Source organism: Tetrao urogallus (assembly GCF_951394365.1).
Source record: "Tetrao urogallus genome assembly, chromosome: 9".
Lineage (NCBI taxonomy): Eukaryota > Metazoa > Chordata > Aves > Galliformes > Phasianidae > Tetrao > Tetrao urogallus.
In genome coordinates, this window is record NC_136822.1 from 4,478,906 (window position 1) to 4,504,691 (window position 25,786).

The 25,786-nt window shown below is 44.9% G+C and overlaps 1 protein-coding gene across 1 annotated transcript in view; it reads left to right on the plus strand.

Annotated features, from left to right (window-relative positions):
• Positions 1-16,059: 16,059 nt before the first annotated feature.
• Positions 16,060-25,786, plus strand: part of FARP2 (FERM, ARH/RhoGEF and pleckstrin domain protein 2) — a gene marked incomplete at both ends in the record, with an annotated part of 54,285 nt that continues 44,558 nt past the window's right edge. The window contains one exon of the mRNA XM_079539708.1: positions 16,060-16,263. Within this exon, the coding sequence (XP_079395834.1) occupies positions 16,060-16,263 (204 nt within the window). The remainder of the gene's footprint in view (positions 16,264-25,786) is intronic.

Below are 25,786 nucleotides of genomic sequence, written 5' to 3' on the forward strand. Positions count from 1 at the left end.
AGAGGGTTTTTTTGGGTTGCGGATAGTAGTAAGAAGCTTTGGAAAGATGCTTACAAGATGGGTTTGCATAGGTTTCTGAATTCATTTTCATTTTATAGTTTAGCTGACGTTTGAAGGGACCTGAAGCTAAACTACACGGATCTTATAAACATGTGTATGTACATGTGTGTACACATTCATTTTTTTTCCAGAAATACCACACAAGTCAAGAGTCGTGGAAGGAGTCTCTCAGGTTGTACAAGCAGATGGCTCTAAAACTCATGGTGATCTCACTGTTTCATTGTGAACAGCAAAATGACTACTTTGTTTTCTAAGTGTGTGAAGATAGCAGGTATTAAAATGTCCATTTTTGCCTTGTTTGCAGGTGATGTTATACTCTGGCTTAAAGGAGTCACTGTGGAGTCGAATTCTGGTGGCACTGTGCCAGGAGGAATGCCTTGTGTTCAACGTGTGACTTGGAGGTTATTTTGGAGTTTAACGTGGAAATGCATCGTGGTAACTCTTGTGATACGTATTTCATAACACATAGTCAGTATTTTATGTATTATACACCTTTGACATTGTTTTTGCTTAGTAGTTTTTATATTAAGCTTATCTTCAGTTTCCCATTGTATTAGGGATACAAAATAGTCATTGCAACTTTTCTTGCCTGACATGGTGTTAGATGACTTTCTTTGATACTAACTCCCTGTTTTTAATTTTGTGTTACGTTTAAGATTAAGCAGCTGTTAGTGGTATCCTGTTCAGTAGTGTGTAATAGTCACTAATTAGGGAGCCCTGCAAGGTTAATTTTAAATTTTTGCAGTGTTTTCAGGTGTGTGTCTGTGAGACCGTAGCCCTTCCTCTCTGCTCAGTGCAGATTTCCTTGGTCTCTGCAAGTATCTAATGAAACTCCAGGCATGCCTTGTGTCGTAATGAAAGAACTAAAAGGCAGTACTTCTTTAAGGGCACACTCCATTTTATATGACAGGCGTTGTGTCCTTCAGATTTAACCCTGAAGGATAGATGTTCTTTTACTGTTTACTGCCTAAAATCTCTTCCTCTGTATTGCAGATAATTTTAAAGAGTTTCCTGTAGGTCAGCACAAACCAGTCCTGCTGTTTTCTGGCATTGCTGTAGCCACATAAGGTTAAATAATGCTGATATATTAAATGAGATAAACCCCAAAGAGCATTCTATGAGTTTTCTATGCATGGGTGATTCCATATCCAAATATGTATGAATTCTGTAATTACTGAAGAGTATTTTCCTACTATTTTTAGGGCATTGCAAACTGTTAATTGTAGTATAAAACATACTACACACGACTGCACACTTCTCTCTCTTCTTCAAAGTGACCTGTGCCTGACAGAATCAGCACAAAACTGTATTTTCAGGTTCTGCTCCAAGATGGAGTGAACAGTATGACTTCTGAGGTGGCTGCAATACGCTGTGCTTTTCTTCAGCTTTTATTTTTAAAGGCCAAGGTGGCTTTCCTTGACACTGCCAGAAAGGGAGCTGTTTTGGAGCTTGGCTGCATATGGTGGCATGTATTGTCTGCAGTGCATAGTAACAGTTGTAGTGTGCAGCTCCATGTGTGGTGGCTGATAAGGATAAGCAGCCGTGCGCTGTGCTTGGCTTTTTGAGTGCTTCTGATAAGTCCAGCAATCAGGTCAGTCAGTTTACTAATGTGAATAGTTGTTATCTGAGTAGCTAACAAGCAGATAAAACTCCAACTTTTTCTCTTCTGAGCTCAGGTGTAGCAATGATTTGTATAGTTTTTAAACTTTCCTTTGAAAAATGGTAAGATTTCTACAGCTAATGTATAATTTCAGTGGTACTTCAAGAGCAGACATATTTAATCTAGCCAAGCAGCTGAAATTTCTGCCTGCCTGAAACTGCTGTTTGTGAACTGTTTTATATTTGAATCTTTCTAAAAATGTGAAGTAAGATCTTCCATCACTGCCTTTTCTAGGGAGCTCAAGTTTGCCTTGCAAAAGCAGTTATTCCCCATTTTCTATGACTCATGCAGTCTTCACCTCTGAAGTGAAAATGATAACCTTTTATATATTTAGATGCACAGAAGCACAAAGTCCCATTTTGTCAAATAAGTTTGTATAGAACTTGAATGGAAAAGCACACACTCCTAAGTTCTTGTCTGGCCTTTTCTAAACAGCATGCAGAAATGAGGTGGCACCTTACTTGTGTTGCCAGAAACAACAAAAAAACAATCCACAGCACCTTATTTCTAAATCTTTTGCTATGTTTTTGTGAATCAGTTGTCAGGCTGGAGGGGCTCTGAGAAACATATCTAGCTGTAGATGTCCCTGTTCTTTGCAGGGCACGTGGTCCAGATGGTCCTTAAAGGTCCCTTCCAACCTGAATTATTCTATGACTCTAGCTATTCCAGAAGAACTTATGCACTTATCACTAAATAGTTGGTGAACTCCCCTCCTATTCTTCAGTTGCCACAAACGTGCTTTGTTCTGATTCTGCAGCGTTTGCCTACTTTTAAGCTATCAGCCTGGTATCTCTGTGAAATGCTCTGAGCAAAGTATGCTGCAGGTGCTGCCCACTTTGCCAAGGAGAGCAAACTCTGTGAAGTTGGTGTTTTCACGTATAAGCTTAGTAGGGTAAGATAATCTGCAATAGCAATATGAACCAGTACTTGAACTATGAAACCTCAAGTGTATCCAAACCAGCCCCTGGTTATACATGTAACTCTGTGTGCGTGTGTTGGTTTTATTTTGCCTTTGTTTTTCATGGTGGGAACAAAAGCAGATTGTCTGTGCTGTTAGTGCTGTTTGGCCACTACCTGTGGAATTACTGTCCTTTGAGATAACGTGTATCTACTGAGAGATGTCATCAGGGTAAAGCACTGTGGATGGTTCTTAAGCAATAAATATTTTCACGTGTATTTTCTTCAGTGGAAAAATCAAGTGTTTGGGCACTTGTAATTAGCTGCCTTCCAGTTAAAATGGCTTTGTGAGTCTCTGGGAGTGATCTGATCTGGCAGTGTGCCTGATGTCAATGAAGGGCTCTTTCTCCTTCACGTTTCTTGTGATGGCCTTGCAGTCAGGAGATGTGTGGTGAGACATAACAGGTGAGACCACCGTTCTCAGATTGAAGTTTGTCTGGAAAAAAAAAAACCATTCAGCTACTGGTAGAAAACTTTGGGGACAAAAAGGTTGATATTTGTTGTGCTCAACTGGCCACAATTTGTTTTCTGGTACTGCATTGTTGGTGTTCCTATTTTGGTAGTAAAAGTACTTTTGAATTTGCAGAGCTTTATATTTGGTAGCAAAAATGACTTGCTCTTGGTACAGAAATCTTATTGTTATATTCTGTTTTATGTCCTGTCATTAGCCAAGGCTATAATAAAAATGCTAAAATAAAATAATAAATTTTCCTCTGTTTGGATTCCTTGTTGTAATCAACCCTGGCAACGTTTGTTTGTGGTGATGTGTTTTAATTACAAAGGAGTCATTCAGACATGGTGTAAAGAGAACGCAGTGATGAACCTGCATTCCTTATGACCACTGAATGTTGTGCATGTTCAAAGTTATTGGTGCAGTGCTTTTCCCAGTGGTGTTCCCAGAGCTGCCAAAGCTCTAGCTATGGGACTTTGCTTGTTCAGCAGCTCTCACCAAATATGTCCCTTAGTTATTAAGTTAACATGCAATTAAGCTATTTGTAGGTGTTGTTTTAAGTGCAAGGGTTGTTGTATTCCCCAGTGAGTTTGTGCTTCATTGCTAGAGATGGTCAAAAGGCTGTTTGAACTCTATATTAGAAATTCATGATAATTGAGGGCTCAACTTCCTGTGAAACAACTTCAGCCACCATTATGGCTGTTACAGCTTAAGAGCACCAGGCAGTGCCCTTGTTTTCAGATTCCTGAGCAACTTAACATCAGAGACATTTATACTCGTTCAATCTGAAGTGCCACTTCTGTACACGCACTGATCCATGCAGCTCACTTCAAATTGCTGTCTTGGATTGCTTTGTGTTGCTGGAAAGTGCATGTTATGCTGGGAGACCACGGCACGGTAAGACTTATGGGTGTTGTGATCTGCAGAATTCAAACCCAGTTCTGGGAAGAAGCACTGGAGGGAATTACACTAAAAGTTGCACAATGAAATATCTGAAAAACATAATTAAGTCTTCTGGATGTGTTCTGTGCATGTGAAGAAAAGGATCGTTGTGGATGAGGACTAAACTAGAAAGGCAAAACGGACTTGTAAAACACCTCATAAAGCTAGGCAAACACATTGGAAGCTTTTGGTTCAGAGAAAAGACTGGGATTTCCAAAGATACGAATGACAGCATTGTGGTCTAAGTGTTAAGATCACAACCTGCACAGTACATCTACCAACGATCCACCTCCAAGTCCTTCATGCAGTGGTTTACTGTTGACAGTGCTAGGAGCAATGTTACACTAATTCATTTTTGCAGGCAGTATTGCTAACTTGTGTCCTTCAGTGCTGAAGCAAGTTTTATTTTAAATTTGCTTTATAAAGCACAGCTCTCATGTTATTTTGAAGGAATTGCAGTGCATTGTTAGCATACCACTGTGCAGATAAGTTGACATGTTTATGTGCTGTAGAATAATGCAGCTGAAGATATTGGGATGCAGATTTTGTGTGCAGACTATCCACTTCTTGCTTATGTGTATCTTTCCCTTTTCTTTTTAAAGCCTTTGGTCTGAATAGTTTCTTTTCCATTTATCCCTGCACTTCTAAGAATACTACTTTGCCAGTCCTTTTTGCTCCTCCTATGCCATGAAATGCTCCTGATCATCTCCATATTCATTGTGGTCCTTTTCAACCCGGGCCATTTCATGATGCTACAGAGAAGTGTTTTTCTCTTGTGTGTTTAAATGGCTGCCATATCTCTGGTTCTTCCCTTTGGTATCCTGCAGAGTTCCAGCATCTTTCTCTTCATCCAAACCATTGGAGCAGTGTTCTTGTAGGTTCCACCTGTCCCAATTAGAATGACAGTGCCTTGCCTACAGCAGTGACCCATCTCTGAATGCTGGACCCAGGTAGGTGGAGTTCAGTCCTTGGCCACTTTGGCTCCTCAACAGGGAATAAGTTAATTTAGAGCCTCCTGTACATGTTTTGGGTGTTTCTGTATATTAGGATGGCTGTGCTGCAAGTGAAATTCACACTGCTTGCTTTTAGGCTTTCCATTTAGTTGATGTGTGGATATATTGGTCACCTCTCTCCTCTTCATAAATCTCCAATCACCTCAGAGAAAGGTGACTGAAAACAAAGCTGTCTTGTGAGGTTAGAAAAGCATTTGGCATTTCATTAGCAAATTGTACCAAAAAGGAGCAATATTCAGCATCTCTTAGGTACAATTGCTGTACAATGCAGCAATAGCAAAAGTTGCAAAGGGCTGCAGTTCTTTATTGATCATCTTCTACCAAAGCTGGCTAATAGCAGCGTATCACCTCAAATACCCCTGCAGGAAATAAAGCTCAGACCTGTGCATTTTAACTTTGAACTTGAGTCTTCTGTTTATGTGTCTGCACAGTCTGTATGAGCACAGAGAAGTCTCCTGTCTTCAAGCAACTGTCTTGAGTGAGAGAGACTTGTTTTTATGTGGTTGACCAGATAGGTATCGTGTGGCTCTTGCTTTTGGAGTGTCTGGCATGGAAGTGGCTGAGCATACCTCGTGTCTCCATTTCATTGGCTACTCTGTGTGCTCTTGCTTTATCTTACTTCTGTGCCTTGAAGCAGAAGTTGCATTGGGATTTTGCCAGCTTCTTTCACAGATTTAGTGATTAAATAGAGGGAACAAAATATCTGCAAACATCGATTTTCCTTTGTATAAAGGAAAAAGAAGGAAAACATCACCATTTCTGCCTTTCTCTAGGTACTTAACAGTCGATCCTGAAATGCTGCTATATGGAAGTGAGAGCTACTCTGGCTGTTAATTAGTGACAGAGTGGTGCTATTGCCTGCTTGTGTTCTTTTGATGAGGAGATAGGAACGGTGCAAAAATCAGCCTGCTCACACTAACCAGGTGAGTGCGTGTGCTGTGAGGTCAGCTTGGTGCAATTCTGGGTCAAGCCCAGGGAGAGCGTGAAGAGGAAGAAAAGGTTTGTCTAAGGACTGGTTCGATGGGCAGCTTTGTTGACAGAGCGATCCGGAGGCGATGGATGCGTGGGTCTGGCTCCCAGCCACTGACAGGTGTGTCGGAGTTTCAGGTGTGCCAGGGAGTTTCTACTGTGTTTAGCGAGGCAAGATCTTCTGATGTAGCTGTAAGTTTGCAGGTTTCGTTTCAGTACTTGAAATGCAAAATGGAGCTCATTTCCACCCACAGGAATGACTTCCTGTAAGCCTAGCAAGATGCAGGAGGTGCCCAGCATCTCTGACAGAGAACAACGTGCTTCTCAGAAACCACCTCTGGCTGGAGCAGAGACAGTCCTGCACACAGTTGCAAGAAACAAGTACTGCAAGGCAAGAAGAGCTGTGCTTTGGTTGCTGTGGGAAAGACAGAGCTCCTTGGTAGGAAAATATGAGCAGAGCTACTTACACTGCGAAGCCTGGTGCTAAATATTGCTCACTTTGTTTGAAACTCAATGTAAATGGTTTTGTAGGACTTATGCAGGTAATCGTGCTCTGCTCTCAGCCCTCCTGGGGTCCTCAGTTTTATGTGCATCTTCTGTGGTGGTGCCATGTCAGATTTAAAGTATGGCTGCATCATAAAAGGGGTCCAAGCTGCCATTTCTACCTGCTGGGTAGAAATTTCTGCTCAATCATAGAAGTCACGTGGAAGGAGGCAGTTGCAAAAGGTCAAGATACCTGAATTAAAAGACATGCCAGCTATTAGCAGCTTACTGTGTTAAGCTGTCTTACTTAAGCTGGCTGTTCTCCTGTTTTTTATTCATAAACAAATTGAGGCTGGTGGGGCGAAGAGAAGGAATCGCCTCATTTTTAGAAGCAGAAGCCAAAAATTCCTGGGAAAATTCCCAGGTAGGAAGCAGAGGAGGTCCAATGTCGTGTGAAGATAACTCAGCGTAGTCTGTAGAATGAGTAAATAAACACACCCTGAGAGCTAATGCAAAACACTTACTGAAACAGATACTGTGCTCCTTCAGCAGAGCATTAAAAGAAGGAAAAGCCTTGGCAGTAAAATGCTTTGTCCACAACATGCCCACTCCTGCTCTTTGCAATTTGCAATTCCACTGTTGTTTTGATGTTTTTGACTCATTTTTACTTTTAAGAAACTTTTTCGTAATGCAGAGCCCAAAATCCAGGTCAAACCCTTCCTGTAGTAGTGATTTTCTCAAAGCACAGGGTTTTTCCTCCAGAACGTGCACTTTGGATCTGCAGTTGCGTTTTGGTGAAGCAGCTGCCCTGCTGACTCGTGCTTGTATTTGGGAAGTTTACGTTCAGAGCAAGAAAAGTGCTTTTAATCTTCTATGCCCAGCAAGCAGACTGCTTGTTCCATTGCTTTGAAATACAGAAAAGCAGAATGGCAAGGATTGCAGGCTGTGTAGAACAGCGGCATGCACACATTTGGTTTCATGCATCACTAGGAAGCTGCAATCCCTGTTCCCCGGCCCAAATAGCTGGAGCAGTTGGTTTGGCTTTGGCACGCACTGGGGAACCCAGCAGTTTTCTGTCTAGATAGAAGTTTGGTTTTGAAAGTATCTTACGCCTTAGCGTCACCAAGGCTCTCAACCCAGGTTTATTTGGCAGTGAAATAATTGCCAGACTTCCTAGGGGATTCATATGTACAGTTCCTTGACTTTTCTTTTTGCTCTGAAGCAGCCTGTCTACCAAGGGCTTTTCTCTACCTAAGATACTTTCTGCTGTTGAAACTGCTGTCTGTATGACTGTGCTTTCACGCAGTCGTATTGTCTGAAGGCTTTGGCATTTAACAGATGTGAAAAAGGGACATGATCTCTCTTCTCTGTTAGAATTTCATATTTTGGGAGAATTATGGCTTCTGGTTGATGGTGTCATGTTTTTCTCCCTGAACACTTTGATGTTGATCTTCACAGCCTGGTACAAGTTGTGACTGGACTGAACCTTGAGCAGCTGCTATGAGGTAACAAATGCTACAGATACTGGCCTGATTTGATGGACAGGGAGAGAAGATGAACTTCAGGGAAAGGGAGGAGGGGAAAGGGATTTCTCTGTTTTATTTTGGTGGGTGCTTTTATTATTTTTCTTAAGGCCTTACTGTTTCATACACGTGCAAGCTGAGATTACTCAAGTTTTAAGCGAAAAAGAGAAGCAAATTATGTTTTTGTGGAAAAGATGGTTTCGCTGATCTCTCAGCTTAATATTTAGGCTGCTGCAATCGAAGAATTAACGTTAACTGAAATGCTTACGACAGCTTGAAGCAAGTGTAGGGGAATTCGAGGAGGTATTTACATTCTTCTGCAGTAGGATGAGTTCGCCACGTGGGGGCAACGTGCCATCGGGCTTTGTCTCTTACCTTTACCCATACACGGAGGAAATAGGTGGCAGTTTGTGGTTTTTGCCTGGACTTTTGTTCCAGTGTGTGTGGCTGAGCAGCCATGTTTCCGTGCAGCCCGTAGCTTGTGTATGCTTTGGGGTTTCATGCTGTTGATTCATAAGTGCTGCTGGCTGTAGACTGAACCTTCTGGGTAGGAGGAATATGCTTAGACAAGCACACCAGTCAGCCCGACAGGAGTTGCAGAGCAAGTAGCTGCATGCGTGTGTGTGTGTGTGTGTGCTCACACACAGGTATGAACATATGTTGTGCTTAATTTGTCTCCAGTAATTGCCACTTTCACCATGAGAGCTAACTTAAAATGCAATTATGAAAGTCAAAGTGGGTGATTACAGAAAAGGATTGCATCCACTGTTTTTTAGTTAGTAACATCAGGTGAGCAGACCTGATTTTTTTTTTTTCCCTTTAAGTGCTTATTCCTGTTTAAAAGAATTGGACAATACAGATGGTCATAACCTGAGACTCTTGGACTTCACACTTCATAAAGGTGAACTGATAGGTACGGTGTGTCCTGAGGCTCCTGACTTGCTCCAAAGCAGGGGGGAGCAATCTGGAAAGCCCAGAGGATTACCTTTGTGATAAGTGCTCTAGCATGATGGCTGGGGATGTGGAGGTGGAAAGACAGGCATTTAAGATTGGAAGCAGAACACCCCCACTCTTCCCAAATTTCTGTGGCATGGAAATCAGTTTCTGTAGTTGTTTTAGCAAGATGCTGCTAATTATGATTGTTTCTCATTAATCTCTGCCACTTTGCAAAGTATCTTCATTAATGTTAAAAAAACAGTGTTTCTCCAGTCCTTCCTGGTGCTTATTAACAGTAAATGAATCCAGTGTAAGAGAGTGATTCCAGAAAACAATAGGTATTGGTTTGCCTGTGTCATCCATTCTTTGTGTTCATAATGCAGCTCAAAACTCCTGTTATCCAGCTATCCCTGCTTACTTTGACATGATGCTTTTATCCTTTGCTTATGAAAGCCAAGTGTAGGAATCAAATGATAGAATTTCACTCTTCTCTCTCATGTTTTCCTATCATCTAGGGTACAAGTGTCTTGTGGGTAAAGAACAACACCTGACTAACAGCTGAAACTGGCTTGGTTTTCCTACTGGGGGAGTGGTCTGATGCAACTCTGTGCTGCTAGGCAGAGAATTTGTTTATCAGGGATGAGACAGGCTGAGGAATGATTCACCCATCCACACAGCCCAGTCTCTACTGAGATGTCAGTGTTGATGTGGAAGGCAGGCCAGAGGACGGGCCTGGCACACAGGGGAACTAAGCTTACGTGTGGTTCTGGCACAGTCCACCACAAACTGCACAGTCCTTTAGTGAGTCCTTCTGGGCCTAAACACTTTCAGATGATGAATGTGGTCAGGGGAGTCACTAATTTTCATGATGTACAGTATAAGTTCTGAATGTATTTTTGGATATATTTTTCCATCCCGGATGCTTTGCAGCTGGTCCTGTGAAGACAGATCCTAGGAGGTCAGGAGAAAGAAGAACAATTGTCCCATGGCAGAGCTATCAGCCTTGCATTCAGCCCTAGCTAATACTACGCTTAGGCAGGTAATGATGTTTACTGAGTGTCTCCAGGCAGTGACTGATGGGAGAACTATAGTACAAGGCAAAATACCTGCACCAGTTTTAACCAAAGCAGGACAGCAGCGCTGATCTGTGGTATCCAAGGCTCTGTGAACACCCCCCCCTTGTAGAGATACTGATGGCTCAGCTGGCCTGCCTGCAATGAAATCTGTACCCATCCACCTTCAGCTCTCTGGCATCGGCTATGCATGTTGTCACAGAGTATCAGAAAAGCATGCTAGTGAAGTGAACTAGTGATGTGCAGCCCAGCTTAAGTGGGGAGGTATAAAATACATCATATATACATTGCTTAAATTGTTTTGTGTCCAACCTCAACCTTATCTTCTGCTGTGCATAGAAGGGGAGACGAAACTTATTTGTTAGGTGATACGAAGTTCTGTTTCTTAGAAGTCTCCTAATACATAACTGAAAAAGATATCATGAAAAGATGAGTATTTTTTTCAATCTGTGTTGTACCTCTTTGCCACGATAAAGAGTTTGAACTGGAAGCTTTTCCAGATGCTGTCTTCCTTGGCTTCTACCTTTATCCAGTGAGCACCTAAAGAAGGAAATTCCACTGTACTGTAGTAGGAGGGTTCTAATTCTAATTATCCCATTTGGACCAAGAGGAGAATGTAAGGCAGACTAACTTCAGTTGAATGAAAGAGTTATGCACGACCATTTTTTATCTCACAATGGTAAGGTTTTACTTAGTCTTTGTGTTGCATCCTTCCAACACCAGCAGCTGACTCGTAATGAAATTATCCCTCTCCTAGCTTCCTTGTCATATAAATGATTCAAATGTACTGCCTGGTTGATCAGGAAGTTTGCCTTTATAGAGGTTAAGAAAACTCTCAAGTCTTTGTGTTTCTATTTTCTATGCAGACAGCTGTGAAGCATGTATTGCTGACTCATGATAATAGCATCCATTTCCTCTCTCAGGGCTCAAGTCTGTTCACCACCACCACATCTCAAGCGTGTTTTGTGTGTTCCAGCAGCCAAGCAGTTTTGTAAAGGCTGTGTAGGACAGAGGCTCGGTCTGTTAGGGCACTTTCTGTTTGTGCCCTGCTCAGCTGGGATTAGGAATGCATCATCCATTCATGGGCTGTTGCTTGCTTGAGGGATCCAGTGGGTGCAAGGTGTACAGCTGACACTTTCTTCTGGCTTGTGTATTTGGAATCTCATTCCTTTTTATCCCTTTGTCTGCCTCAAGATCCAAAAATTGCACGTCCCTTCACAGCCTGGCCTGCCAAAGTGCAGAGTAGAAGCATGAAAGCCTCCAGGGACTTCTCTAACAGGATCTATTGTAGGAAGGTTTTTGCATTTAGGCAGTAATAGCTGCCATTTGTTACCAGTGGGGCTGCATTATCTGCCCTGAAGAATGGGGAATGCAAGTATGAAAAGGAAACTTCTTAAGGTTTAGGTGATGGCAAGTAAACTGGTCCCAATGCAATGCTTGTGTTTCTCGCTGAGCTCTTTGTGCTGGGATGAAAGAATGGTTTTTGTCTCTGGTGGGTAGGAAGGCTGGAAATGAGCTGCGTGTCCAAGTCGAGGTGTGGGCACTTAAACACAGAACCTCCAGTGCTTTTTCATTACTGGATTGCTTCAGCCTAGCAAACCACACGTATTTCATGTGAGCAATTAAAGTGAGCAAGACACAGAGAAGCACAAACAGCGGGGTGCTGGTGCTTCTAAAGACCTGCAGTTACTGCTTCCTCTCTAATTGTTGTGATGCTACTTTTACAGCCATCAGCATCAGATTTGTTCTCCATTTTAGTAAGAGCTGCTTTTCTTTCTTTTTTTTTTTTTCCCCACAAGGAAATCTTTGTGTTCTTTTCAGATGTTAAAGAAAAGAAGGGATTGAAATGAAGATGACTTTGAAGTGTCTGCTTTAAAGGATGCAAACACATCTCGGGTGCTTAAGCTGCAAATAAAGCTGGCTGCTCCACGGGAGTGCAATGCAAATAGCAGGCAAAACAAGGTATTGAAACATCCATTTCACTTAAGAAAAGCCTTCAGTTTACCGGAACAATTTTTTTAATGAATGGAGTTACCTAAAATGTGTATTCCTGCAACTCTCCATACTCTTCTTTCCATAGGTGAGCTTGTTCGGTTCCGTTTCAGTTTAAGGCAAATGGACAACGCTGTACTCTTTAAAACCTTGTGACTTTCTCTTTTTAAAGGAGGAGAATGTTGCTCATCAGGATTTACTCATTAAATTTGTGAGCTCCTTCTGTCTGTGGGTGAGAGTGGTGAAGCCGCTCTGGGATGAAAGGGCTGTTCTGCATGTTTAGTGTGCTTTGTTAATATAAAACTCAGATGCTGTTTTGCTTTTCAAATTGTTGTGAAAAGGCCAAGTTCTCACATACAGGATGGCTCTTTGCACGTCGCCTTATTGGCCACCTGTCCTTCCCTGGAGAAACCAGCGTGTTTCCCTTTTTCTCTTACTTCTCATCTAGAAAAACAGGCTCCGGTGAGGCGGAACGGGGAGATGTGTAGAAGGTGTCCCTTTGTGGGGAGCACGGCCTTGGCAGCAGTCCGCCTCAGCATCTGCTTCTGAGCGTGCTGGGAAACCAGAGGGTGTGTGAGTCTGTTGGAGCAGCGCGACTTCCAGCTGCAAACAGCGCTCGGTTCCGGGCTGAGGGCCGGGCTTGCTGCCTCGGCAAGAGGTTCTGATGCCCTCAGCCCTACGGGACACGGCTGCGCCTCGCGTCAGCGCTGGGTCCCACCCAGCACGTGGTCCGTGGCTGCGGGCAGGCACGAAGGACAGCTGTGCGGAGCTCCGGATAAAGGGTAAAGCGTTTCGTGCGGGCTCGAGGAGCGGGACGAAGCCCAGCGCCGGGGCTGACGGCTGCCGTCGTCCCGCGCCGAGCGGCATTCCGGAGCTCGCAGCGGGCACGGGGAATCCGGGCGGCGCGCCTGGCTCGAGGCCTCCATTCACCGGCGGCTTTCTGCTTGCAGACGGAAGGCTCCTGGGGCAAACAGAGCCTTTTTTGTTGGCCGAACCCGATCGCCGAGGCGAGGCCGCGGCCCTCCCCGCCGTGCCGCCCAGGGCCCGGCCCCGGGCTGGCCGCCCAATGGCGGGGCGGGGCGGGGCGGGCTCGGCGGGGCCGGGGACGCGGCGGAGGCTGCGGGGCGGCGGGCGGCACCGCGAGGTGAGGGCGAGGCGCCGTGCGGTGCGGTGCGCCGTGCCCGGGGCGGGGCGGAGCGGGCAGGGAGCGCGGGGGAACCCGGAGCCGGGCGGCACGGCGGGCGGGCCGGAGAGCGGCCTGGCGCTGGGCCGCGGCCTCGGGTGAGGGCTGCGGCCGCCGGGGGAACCGCTCGGAGCCGCGTCGGGAGCCCGGAGTTCCGTCCGGTGCGTGAGTTTGCGTTCGAGGCGGCGGTGCCTGCGTGCCGCCGACTGCTGCTCCGCGCTCGGTCCGCTGCCGCCTCGTCGCGGTTCGGCCGTTTTGTCGTAATGGAGCTGCGATGAGGCGACGGGGGAGGTTTGGTGGAAGGAATGCGGGGTTTGGCTGTATTCGGCGGCGAGCAGCCCGACGGCCTGCCGGTGTGTGCTGCGTGTTCTGCGTCCCCTGCCTGGGACGGCGGCTGCCGTGCCGGGGCGGCTCGGGGTCTGCGCCGTGTTGTGTAGCGCCCAGCACGGCCATGGGAGCGCGGCCCCTTCGCGTCGTGGGAGGGGAGATGGAGCTTGTGCTGGAAGTGAGGAGCGTGGGCTGAAGGCAGCGGCAGGCACGGCTGTGGACTGCGGCCTTCTCAGCACGTTCGTTGGGTTTCTGATGCATCGGATGGTGCTGCTGTGGTGGTTCTGAGCGGTGACCTGCGGCGGTGACGGCAGTAACGCCTGAACGCTGGCGCCTGGTGAGCTGAAGCTTGTTTCCAGAGCTATCTGTGAGCTCCTGTGGCCCCGTATGCATGGGAGCACGAGGCACCCAGCTCGTTCTGCGTGGAGGCTGAGGATGGAGCGCTGCAGTGACTGTCAGTGACCAGAAGATGCTGTGCTTGAAGGGCTACTTGAAGCTACCTTTGCAGATTTATTGCTAGCTGATAAGCGCTGTATTGCTTATTTTTGATGTCTGGTTTGTGTTTGTAAGGAGATGATCAGGGTAAGCACTTCAGGCCAAGAAGAACGGGCTGGGTGAACACAAGGGGGATGTAATTCTGTGCTAACAACGTTTTAATTCACTTTTCCTGGTAACACCTGCGAGGAAGGACTTTGCCACCTGCAGCTTGTTTGTCATGGCTTTGCTCTCTCCTGCCTTATCACCCCAGCTAGTAAAAACCCAGGATCTCCTGGTTGATTTTTAGTTTGGCCACCTGTGTTACATACCTTCAGGTACCATCTGGCTGCAGCTGAGCAGAAGGGAGCTGGAGGGCTTTATTCCTTAGGCACTCCAGCAGTGCCTGTCCCTTATAGTGACTGTTGACTTAGAGCAGGATGAACGTGTTTGTGGAGTGGTTCTCTGCTAAATAACCTAATGGTGATATGTATAATTAATTGTGAGTTAACTTGGGTTGTTTGTAAGCTTCTGAATAACAGCAGTAAAACCTTTCTACACTTTCATGTTCTAGGGGGTTCTGTATCAAAGTGATATTGTGGCAGCCAGCTCTGGTTTCTCTTTGTGTTGGTAGTTAGAGATGTTACTTGTGCAAGTGTCTGCAGATTTCTGCTGTGGAGGTGGTTTCCAATCTTGTGATCTAAAGGTTTTAGGTCTTGGCAGTGGATGAGTGGCCGCACAATCAGGAGAGGATGGTGAAATAAAATACACAAACCAGTCTGAGAAAGGAACTTCCTTCTAATGTATCATAACTGGAACTGGTAGGTCAGCCAATGGGCAGTACGTGCATACTTTTCAGGTTGAGATCATCCTTCTCATGCTTTCTTGTTGTGAAAATCAGCAGCAGGAGGGCTGGGGCTGCCTCCCCATGGTGGTTTCCAGCTGTGCTGCTGGGGTGGTCTCTGAAGGATGGAGCCAGCCCAGCCCCTTAGCAGGGATAGGTGTGGTGCTCAGACATGTCTCCTGTGCCACGGTAAGTTTGTCCAGTTGAGCTGTACAAGCCCCAGAACACAAGAGCTGGCCCTAGCTGCAGAGGCTGCCCTTTGGAGCTGCTGTTCCCTTGGAGCAGGCAGGAAGCTGTGTGCTGCACCCAGGAGCAGGCTGCAGATCTGGAAGCTGCTGAGCAGCTTGATCCCCTCTTCTGTGTTCTCATCCTTGCATAGCACATGGCACCAAATGTTTGGCCCCGCTATACGGCATTGGGAACACAAACAACAGCTCTGAGGGCTTTTGTTGTGCTTTTTTCCTCTGCGTCAAATTAAACATCTGTTCTGCTTGCAACAACTGCTGCCACACCATGAAAGCAAGGACGCTCCGTAGAGGTTGGCCTGCTTGAGCTGCAGTAGATCTCTTTAACTGAGATTTTTGCCCACTGATTTAGTCTGGGTGCAGTGGAGGCTTGCTGGTAAGACGCAGTTATCTGCCACAGAAATCTGCGTTATGGCAGCTCTGAGCCGCCAGCATTGGTTGAAATGGTCACAGTTTTATGAGAGTCATCACTTTGAAAGGATGAAGAAACTTAATTGCTCCTGTTATCTCGGGGTGTGTTGTGACTTTGTAGCAAAGCCAGCTGCCGGTTTGGTACCACTGAAGGAGGAGCCTTGTGCTCCCCTTGGCTGTTCCTCGTGGCTTTTCTTGTGCCGTCAGCAGTGTTTGCTGGTTGTGGTGACCTGGTTTAGGGAGCAAAATCAGCAGAAAAATTAATTGGGCAGAAATGAAAATGTCAGCGCTTAAGGAGTGGGGAGGGCAAAAGTTTGAATATCCTATTTTCTAACTGTCTTCTGCAATAGTTATCCTCCTCAGCAGCTGGGTTTTTTTTGTCAGTGTTTCATCACATTTGTTCTTTGTTTTGATGATGGGATGAAGAGATGAGGGCTGTACGTTGATGGTGTTTTCACCTGGGATGCTGCAATTCTCTATTCTAGGTTTCATTTGGACTTTGCTTGGTGTTGAGAAATGGGAGAGATAGAAGGAACATACAGGGTCCTGCAGACTCCTGGCTCTCGTTTGGGTGTCCAGAAGAACGCTGGGGTGAGCACTTTGGAGCCGGGACAGAATCTCTCTACTGCAATGGCATTATCACCTGCCAGAACGCACGAGAGGGACCTGCAGATCAAGATAAAGATGTTGGACAACACGGTGGAAGTACTTGACGTTGAGGTAAGAGAGGTGTGAACCTGATTTCAAGTACACTTAGCTTTGGGTAACGTAAAGCGGATGGGATGTGCTGCAAAACAGAGCTGGGACGTTTTGAGGCAATATCAGAGGAAAGATTCCTGTAGGGATTTTACCTGCTTAGGAGCAGCTAAATGAGTAGGACCTCTTGCTTTTTAAAATCTTGTAGAGTAACAGATGTTTGTGGTTTTACCAGACACTTATTTAAATAGAAGCGCATACTTTCGCAAGAAATTTTAACTGTTATTTGCTTTGGGGGAGCACCAAATGTCTTGTGCCAAACTTCTTGTTTGCCATATGCATCTTCATTGCTTTGGCAGCTGGGAGAGCAGAAAGGCTTTTTTATTTGCTACTTTTCGTTAATGATTTTAATAATTTGTATCCTCAAGTGGATTTGTTCATGTTGGAAAGTTTTTGCTTGTCACAACTTCCTGAAGGTCAGTATTTAAAAATATGCTTGCTAAGGAAATCTGCCTTGAGGAGTATGAACCACACTCAAACTGGGGTGGTTCGCTTTCAAATAAAAGTAATAATAATAAAAAAAAGTTCTTAAAATTCTCATTTTGTTCTTGGTTAGCATAAGTCAGTCGTGTTGCTAACTAGGAGACATAGCCTTGGATGGATAGCTCATTGTAGCAGCAGTGGGAGAAATTCATGGTGAAGCAGCTGTGGTGGAGGGGTTGAGGCTCTGGCTGCAGCAGTGCTTGCCCAGAGATGGAGCTGGGTCTGGGGCACAGTGTGTAGAGGTGGAATGTGCTTTGCAGCTTGTCTGAGCCTCCCAGGGAGGCAAAAGTGTCTCAAGTGAGAGCTTGAGAGGAGGCATGGGCAGTTAATCTGAAAATGATGTGGTGCTCCCAAGGAAGTTGTGTCATCTTACTGGTTAAACATGGATCTTGCTTGCATATAAAAGTTTATTGTGGAGAACCATTCATGGTTTTTATTGTCTGTTTCCTTTAAAACTCTGAAGTTAAGGAAGGTGGTGAAGTCTTAAAAGGAGCAGAACCGAAGGATAAATATAAAAGCTTTTCTTTTGATTCTGCCATCAAAGGGAGATGCGTATCATGGCAAAAGACACTCTCCCTGCTGCCTTTAAGGGCTGCAGTGAAGAACTTTGTCCTCAGAAGATGCTTGTTGGCACAGGAGTCATCGTCTGCAGAGGGGCTCTTTCTCTGCAGAGCTGTGGGGGAGCTGAAGTAGGAGCTTCATATTTGTATCTCTTAGAAGGCAGTCTAAAATGATCCACACCTGCAATTTCAATTGAAGAGGGCAAATGGCTGCTACTTTTTCTTCTTATTTTCTCCTTTATCCAATGCCAGTCTAAAATACTTACCTGTGTTGTGGCAGATGCTGGTGGGTACCTTCCTTTGGTAGCTCTTCCCCATCAGCCAAGTTTTTTTTAACTCACCGGAGAGCAAAAAGGGGACAGACAAGATGGCATCACTGATGGGATGGGGTGTAAAATAGAAAGGGAAATTTTTCCTTGGTGTTACGGTATTACCTAGAAGAGCGAGTTAAAGGTTCAGTACAGCTAAAATGCGCTGTCTTCTGTCTAAGATCCAGGGTCTCTGTTCTGCATCGTAAGTTTTTAATTGTGAATTTAATCTGTTTAAGGGAGCTGATGTTTAAAGCACGCTGAGGAAGAACTTCTCTCTGGGGAAAGTGTCCTGAATGCTAGGAGAAATGCTTGAATGCTTTCTATAGTTTAAAAAACCTGAAATTTGTGTGATTATGCTTTCTGTTTTCCCTTCCAAACCACTTCATTTTTACAGTCTTACATTCAGCTTATTTCACTCGCATTTTCCATGTGCCATACCAAGGGATATCTGTCCCCTCTAAGCTAGATCTGCCCAAATGGGTGCTTTTGCAAACTATGGTAAATGGCTGGAAAACTCAATTTACTTCAAAGTAAGTGGAGTCTTGCCATAGAAGCTTTACCAGCTTTTCCTTTTTCTTGGAAGCCTTGAATCAGCATAAAAAATTGGGCAGGCTCGTGTAAGTGGAGCAGTGTGAGCTGAGTTTGGTTTGTCTTCTTAGCTGTGAGGGTCCTGAAAGGCAGCAATGTGAGCAGCAGCACTGCAGGAATTTGCAGGTGGAGGAAGCTGTGTTTTTATAGCTGCTGGATGCTTTGCCTTCATTTACAGTAGAGCTGCACATGGAAAGCATTACATCTGTATCTGTTTGGTCTGTCAGAGCACAGCACATACGTCTGCATTAGAGGGAGCAGTGGGACTGCTTCCATGCCATTGCTGGGAGATACTGATGGCAGATAGGTCTCTGCTGTCCTAAAACCCGGGTAAGTGAAATAGCAGGTGTAGGTTATAGAGATCACAGTTTCCATTTCTTTCACCTGTTTCCTCTGAGGTAACACATTTATATGAGGACTTTTGCTGTCTGCTCGCTCTGGCCCAGTTTTTTCTCTGCACTGGCTTGTAGGGCACTGAATGGAATTGCTGCTGTAACGTGGAATTAAATATGTTGTTATGTGGAAAACGTGTGCTTCTTTATGGGAGTTATGCTCAGCGCTACACGTGAGCGTTCTGAGCCAGTGGGTGAAATTGTTACACTTGAAGTTTACCGAGTTGTTTTTGAGTAGAACTTTGCATTTTTTTTCCTGCTGTGCATCTCTTTTCCTACTTCAGAATGTGGCAGTGAGAAGCACTTGATGTTGTGCTGCAGCAGCAGCTTTCCTTGCCCCGTGGCTTCGTTCCCTTTCCCATGTACCCAACCTGCCCGCTGTGTCCCCATGCAGGACGTGGCGCCTCAGACGTGGTACAGGAGGCTTCCCCCTGTCTGCTCCCTTGTGCTCTGTGTGCTCAGCTCCTTGAAGGCTTTTCGCCACTGCTGCAGAAGTATTAACAGCTTAAATATGTGGGAGGGCAGGCTGCTTGAATCCTATTAAGCGCTGTACCGAAAGAATCGAGATGCTGTGTCAGTGAGCTCTGTGCTCTGCTTCCCCGACTGGGAAGAAATAGTCAAAATTCCAGAAAGAATCATACCAGATGTTTGTCATTGCTCCGCTTTGGCCATCCTAAATATGGCAAATCAGCAGCCTTAGGGCTTATTTTTGTCTGACCTCAGCAGCAAAAGTTAGTAATTCACTGTTTAACGTTTGGAGTTATTGTAGGGTTTAAAATAAAGTAATTGAAGCTTTGCAACTTTTGGGTTCTGCCGTGTGCTTTATAAACCTGTTATTTTGTGTTTGGGGACCTGACTCTTCTGATGCTATGTAAGAATGTGTGGTATTGGGTGGGGAAAGGTAAAGCCATAGCTTTCATAGACAGCCTTCTTCTAAGGGAAGCTATGAACTTTGTATTATAGGAACAGTTTATTACTTGCAGTTCTTTCAATGTCCCATTGTGTGGGGGAAAAAGGTTATATTTCAGAAAAGGAGAAATAATGTGAGTATTCCTGTAAAGCTTAAAATCCAGAATCCTTTTAGTGGAATGCAGATCGAGTGTTACCACAGCCCTTGAAACACAAGTGCAATATAAAGGCAGCAATAAATGTAGGAGAGCTGTATTGCTCAGCTTAACACAGAGCTGATGTGAAGCTGACCTCTTGTTAAGCTTCCTTTAACTTATTGGGAGCGTGCTGAGAGCTTCCTGCTTGGAATTGTTCTGTCTGGAAGAGATCAAGTGAGGTGAACCGATGCGTGGCTTAATTCTCTCACGTATGTGCAGTGCCTCAACTCCTTTATTGAATTCCTTTCAAATATCTTCCAAAGTAGCTAACACACAACCTAATTTTGTGTGTTTTATTTAAAAATTAGGAACTTGTGAGGAAAACTCAGTGCCAGCCACAGAAATACAGCATGCTTAGAGGCAGGTCTGAGAAACTTTCAATTGGTACCTCCCGAAGAAGGGACTTGGCATTGAGCGAGGTGTCTGCTGATAGCACAACCTTGGGAACGTTCAATAAACAGGGTTGCAAAAGCGTGCCTTTGTGCCATCTGTTTCTCCTTGTAACACAGAGCGTTGTTGGCAAGGGCTTAAATGTGCCTGCTTGTGTAAGAAGGTGATAATACGCAATGAACGTTTCAAAAGCTGTGCTGGGATGGTGACACCTAGCGTGAGAGGTTTGGGGTTTTTAAGGACTGTGATGTTGGATGTTGAGGGCTTGTATTGCAAGTTTAGCGACGCTCCTGAAGTTTTGTTCTGTTAATATCAGAAGCTGTTTCTTCCCAGGCTTGAAATGGACAAATGTAGGATGAAGAATTTGGACTATTAATGCCTGCTCATATCAAGCTGGGAGAGGTGAAGGCTCCACAAGGGGCTCAGAAAGCCTGAAAGGTACTTGGCAGCTGAGAAATGCTTGTGTGCAGGTGCACTTTCCCAGTCCCAAGATCTGGGTTTACTTGTTTGGCTTCCCTGTTCCCTGGGTTGCTTTTCTTCTGCCTCTTCTGGCAGAATGCTTATGCTCAGTGCTTGCTGGCACCTTAATGCAAAATGGAAGAGGCAAAGTGTTTATTAGCTTAAAAAATAACAGAACCAAAAAACCTGCTTCATGGAAAGTCCTCATTAGAGCTGTCCTGTGTATGTGAAATCAGCCTGGCTTAGCAGTGTTGGGCCTCTCAATCTGCTTCCCTATCAGACTGGGGGAGCCAGCCCAAAGCTGTGGACATGAGGAGATCTGCTGGAAGTGGGAGAACCAGCAGAGCTCCAGCCTTAGCTCATCTGGCCTGCTGGTATTTATTAACTGTGCTGTGGTATCAAAGCTGTGTCCAAAGTACAGCAGGGAATGATGTTAGGGCAGCTAATAGGTTACATCAGATAGAGAAAGGCTGAATTAGGTACAAAACCTTATAAAAAGATACTTCTGATCTTCCCTATGAAACAAAAGGCCTGGTTTGTGTGGGGAATCTTTTATGACTCTCTTATTTCCTTAGTGTTTTAAAATATTTCCCTCAGGTAGGCTTCTCACAGATATGTGCCAGCCTTTTTTTGGCACTTTATGTGGAAGTTTACACATAAAACAAGTATATAATCTTCCCTGAGGTTGATCCTCTTTGTTTGAGACACATAGGAGTATTATGGGAAAGTAACCTTGCCTATGTAGTCTGTAGCAAGCTGCTGTAGTTACGAATAGCTCTGGGCTGTCGAGTCCATGTGAGCCCTGCAGGGTGTGAGTGTTAGCATGGCCAGAGCTAAACTTCAGCTGCTGGTGCCTGAGTGTGTGTTCATGTATTCATGGTTGGGCTTTGGATGAACACACAAATGCCAAATGAAATGTGTAGTGCCTTCATGCCTCCTGGTGAAAGCCTGGGTCCAGTCTTGTTGATGCCAGCTTAGCTGCTGGTTTTGACACATAAGTGTAATTGCTGGACAAAGGCTTGTGGTTTTATAACCTGTGAGTAAAGGGAGGCAAAGCATTGTATTTGAAATAACACACTCTATCTTTAACTTGCATATGCATGTGTGTATTTATATAAATAGGTGTGAAATGATGCCATGCAAGTTCCTAGAGTACATGTAGTTTACATGCCATGGAGTGGCACGGTGAGGGAGATGTAGTGATTTGCACAAATGAGTACAGCCTTGTCATTAGCAGCACTGGGAGCCACCATCAATCTCTCATCATGTAGTTTCTCAGCCTGGATTAAACTGTTCTGCAGCCTGCGTGAGCCGAATGGGCACTGAGATGTTCTGTTAGGAGCACGAATGCCTTGGAGTGGCACACTGCTTGTTTTTGAGGGCATCCTGGTGCTGTCAAAAGGGGTCATTTTTATAACTAGGCATTCATATCCCTTCTTGGTTTCAGCCACCAAGTTGTTTAAAGCTTGACACGGTGCACCTGCCTAATAGAGCATGCCAGGCTCTCTTCTCTTCCAGTATGGAAAATAACAGAGAATTTTGCTCATCTCCTGGTCACACTTAGGTGGATCTTCTGCATGCAGCTTGTGTAGCTTGTGTTCAGCACTAGATCTCTCTTGGAACTTGGGACCATTTTGTCTCCACGTGCTACTTGCTGGAGTACACATTTCCCAGGTTTGTTCACATAATTCCCTCCCTCTTGGGGATCTTTTCCCATGTCCACAAATTACTGTTCTCCTACTTCCAGGCATCCAGCAGGTCCAGCTGCTCTGGAGGAGCATGTTTGTTGGGTAGAGCTGGTTCAGCTGGCAGTGAGCTGCTCTAGTGCTTCATGAACTTCTAAGTGATCACAGATTTTAAAGCTTACCTTAATTAATGACCCAGAGGCTTACATCTGTAGAGTAACTTGCCTGCAGATTCTATTAAAAATAAATCAGGAATTGTAGGAAAAAAATAATCTTGTAGAAAAATCTGAATTTTATGGTTTTTTAAAAAAAATTATGCCAAATATGTTCCATAATAATGTAGCTTAAAATGGCTCAAAAATTCTTATTTGATTTTGCAATTCCCATGTTGGAGTGAACTTGATTTGAACGCTATGTAGAAATACTGTGACAAAAATTCCTTAAAAAAAACAAAGAAGCTGGACTTAAGGTGAAAATGTGCACCATCTGGATTGTCAAAGAGGTAATAAATCCTCTTCAGAGTGGAAGTGAATCTCCACAGTTCCACTGCTTCGACATTTCAACCTGTAAAAGAAGAGTTTTCAAGCTACCCCAGCAGGAGCTGAGGCAGGTGTTTTCTCCATGGAGAGCAGCACGCGGGCTGAGGTTGCTGTGGCTTGGTATTGCTTACTAATGTTGGTGTGCACAGGACATCAGCCATCAGTGTGAGCTAGGAGTCCTGCTGAAGGCTTGCTCCTAAAATCACACAGAGCTTGGAAGCAGGACTCCGCGTGCTGGGCCTTGCTGCCTCAGCACAGATGGAGCCCGTGTGGTGACGGGAGCTGTGCCTCGCTCTTCTGTTTCCACGTGTATAATTTCATACTTCGCATAGGGCGTGCTAATTTAAGTTTGCCACAGTTGCAGGTCAGCGATAAACGGTGCTTAAAACGATCTGTGGGATGCTAAAGAAGAAAGATGGAGAGCAAACTGTGTGTTTAACTTGTGCCTGTGGTAGCTGAGTGTCCGGATGTTGGAAGCAGCAGCTATTTTAGCCGTGGGGTGGGTGCATAGCAGCAGTGCTCCTGTGCAGCCAGCTCTGCAGCAAGACGTGCTGCCCACATGTGGGCTGAGAGCAGGACAGCTGAGAGCACGAATGGAAGCTTCCCAAATACTGTTTGCTATGTAGCTGTGGGTGTTTGAACTTCTGGAAACAGGCTGATAGGATTAGTCCTATTGGTGGGGATCTCATCGTCATCATTTTGGTTCCCTTGGATATGTTGATACCAGTAAGCAGTTTTATAAATCTTCTGTTGGCTCCTGCAGCTATTGGCCTAATTCTGGGACAAATCAGGATTGCTTTTGGTAAGTGACAGGTAGAAACAGCCGTGGGATGAAGTGGCAGAGAGAATGCTCAGAAAGCTAAACAGCATTTGAGGCACGTTTGGCTGAGCACGTGGGTTTAGAGAAATGATGCATCTCCCTTTAGCAGGTCTCCATGTCTGCGTATGGGGGCAGGAACCATTTCCATACGAGCTATTTGTTCCAGTCAAAATAGAGGAAATTTAAGAAGTACTAAAAAAGATGATTATCTTTACTTTTCCAACCTCTGGATTAAAAAACTAGCTGTGGAGCTTTAATATCCCCACATTTTAGCTGTGAAAGCTGCTACTCAATGAATGGTATTCCTTGCCATCTCATTCTTTATAACAAATATGGTTTATGCATAGCCTGTATTCATAAATGCCATTTTTGTTTATACATAACATTCATGATATTTAGTACCGGGGAGCTTCTGAAGTGTTTTTGATATTTCAAGCCATGTTTGGACAGAGATCTAACAGACTTCAGAAGGAACATGGATAAACAGAGCTCTACAATCACTGACTTGTTTGTATATTTCTGGTTAAGAAAGGAAATAACAAGTTCAGCGTAACTCCTAGATGTAATCATTGATTACCACTTTTCACTCTGCCAAAAAAGGGGAGATCACTTTTTCATTGAGAAGGCCACTGAAATGCACCGAGAGGGGGAAAAAACCTACTGCATTTTTAAATGAGGGAGTCTTTATTTATTTGGATCCCTCTAACTTTGTGTGCTCTGCCCTGGCCCTTTATCAGCAGTGGTGTAAAATACAAAATGCTTCCTTCCGTGAACACGCTGTTTACTGGAGGGTTCAGTCTCCAAACAGATGCAGATCCCTGCAGCACAAAGTCCTGGGACTCAGCTGCTATTTGCTGCAGCTGGCAGCCAGTGGTTCCTGCAGCTCTGGCTCGGACAGAAGTTTCCATTCTATACCTCTGTTTTATAACTCTCCGTTTTTTCCAACTCTTGGCATTTGGACTGAAACTTTTCCAGCCTAACTGCTGCCAAATTGTATTTTGGTTTTGGAAAGCCTGAGCAAGGGCAGTTTGTCTGCTCAGGAAAATGAGAGGAATACTTTTTTTTAAATAAAAATAGCGTTGGCTTTTTTTTAGGAGGGTTGTTTTAAAGTACGTGGAAGTAGAAAGTTAAGATGTTCTAGAGGACAGATTTGGGAGGTGCTGAGGAAGAATTGGCTTTGATAATTCTGATCTGCGGTCTGCAGAAAATACATGCTGTGAGTGCCTTGCTTGTTATGCTGTCTTGCTGGGCTAGGATGGAGCAGCAAAGAGAGGATCACAGCATCACAGAATTGTAGGGGTTGGAAGGGACCTCCAGAGCTCATTGAGTCCAACCTCCTGCCAAAGCAGGTTCCCTACAGCAGGTCGCACAGCTCGGCATCCAGGCAGGTCTTGAACATCTCCAGAGAAGGAGACTCCACGACCCTTGCAAACCAGTATGCAGCACTGACATAAAAGCGAGATCTCTGTGACCTTCGTGTCAATTTTGATGGGCATCCCCATATCCTGGTAGGAGATGGAGGAGAATCTGAACGTGTACAGCAGTGAATTTCAATATACGTAAAACCATTCCAAACGTCGCGTTTGCCAGGCACTGATGGTGAATTTTCCTGTTTTCTTTCATTGGCAGTCTTGAATTTGGATTGAGTTGTCCCTCAATTTCTCAATGGAAAAAAGGCACAGGCATGTGAGGCTGGCTGGGCTGGCTGCTCCTTCACACGTGTGGGCAGCAGAGACCTGGGCAGCTGCTTCTTAGTGGGGCAACCCCTGAGAATGCTGTTGCTCTGCTCAGCTCACCTGCCTCACCTTCCTGTTTCCGTGGGAAAGATGATCTGTTCATTAGACATACAGTAATAATTTCAATTTAAATTCCAGAATCTCATAGCTCTTTGAGGGAGGAGGGGGAAAAAAAAAAAAGTGATCATCTCATTAGGAAACCTTTATGAAGACTGCAAAGCTTTAGCTGAAGCGCCTGCAGCCTGAATGCATTATTCACCCTAAGTACAGGCATGGGTTCTGCATGGAGCTGGGTCAGTGCCATCACCATCTGCAGTATTGCTGTCAGGGAGCCACACACTTGCGTGGTTATAAGGAGTTTTGAGCTGGACTTACAAGTTTATTGGAAAAAAGCTGATGCACTGAACTGCCTTCCTGT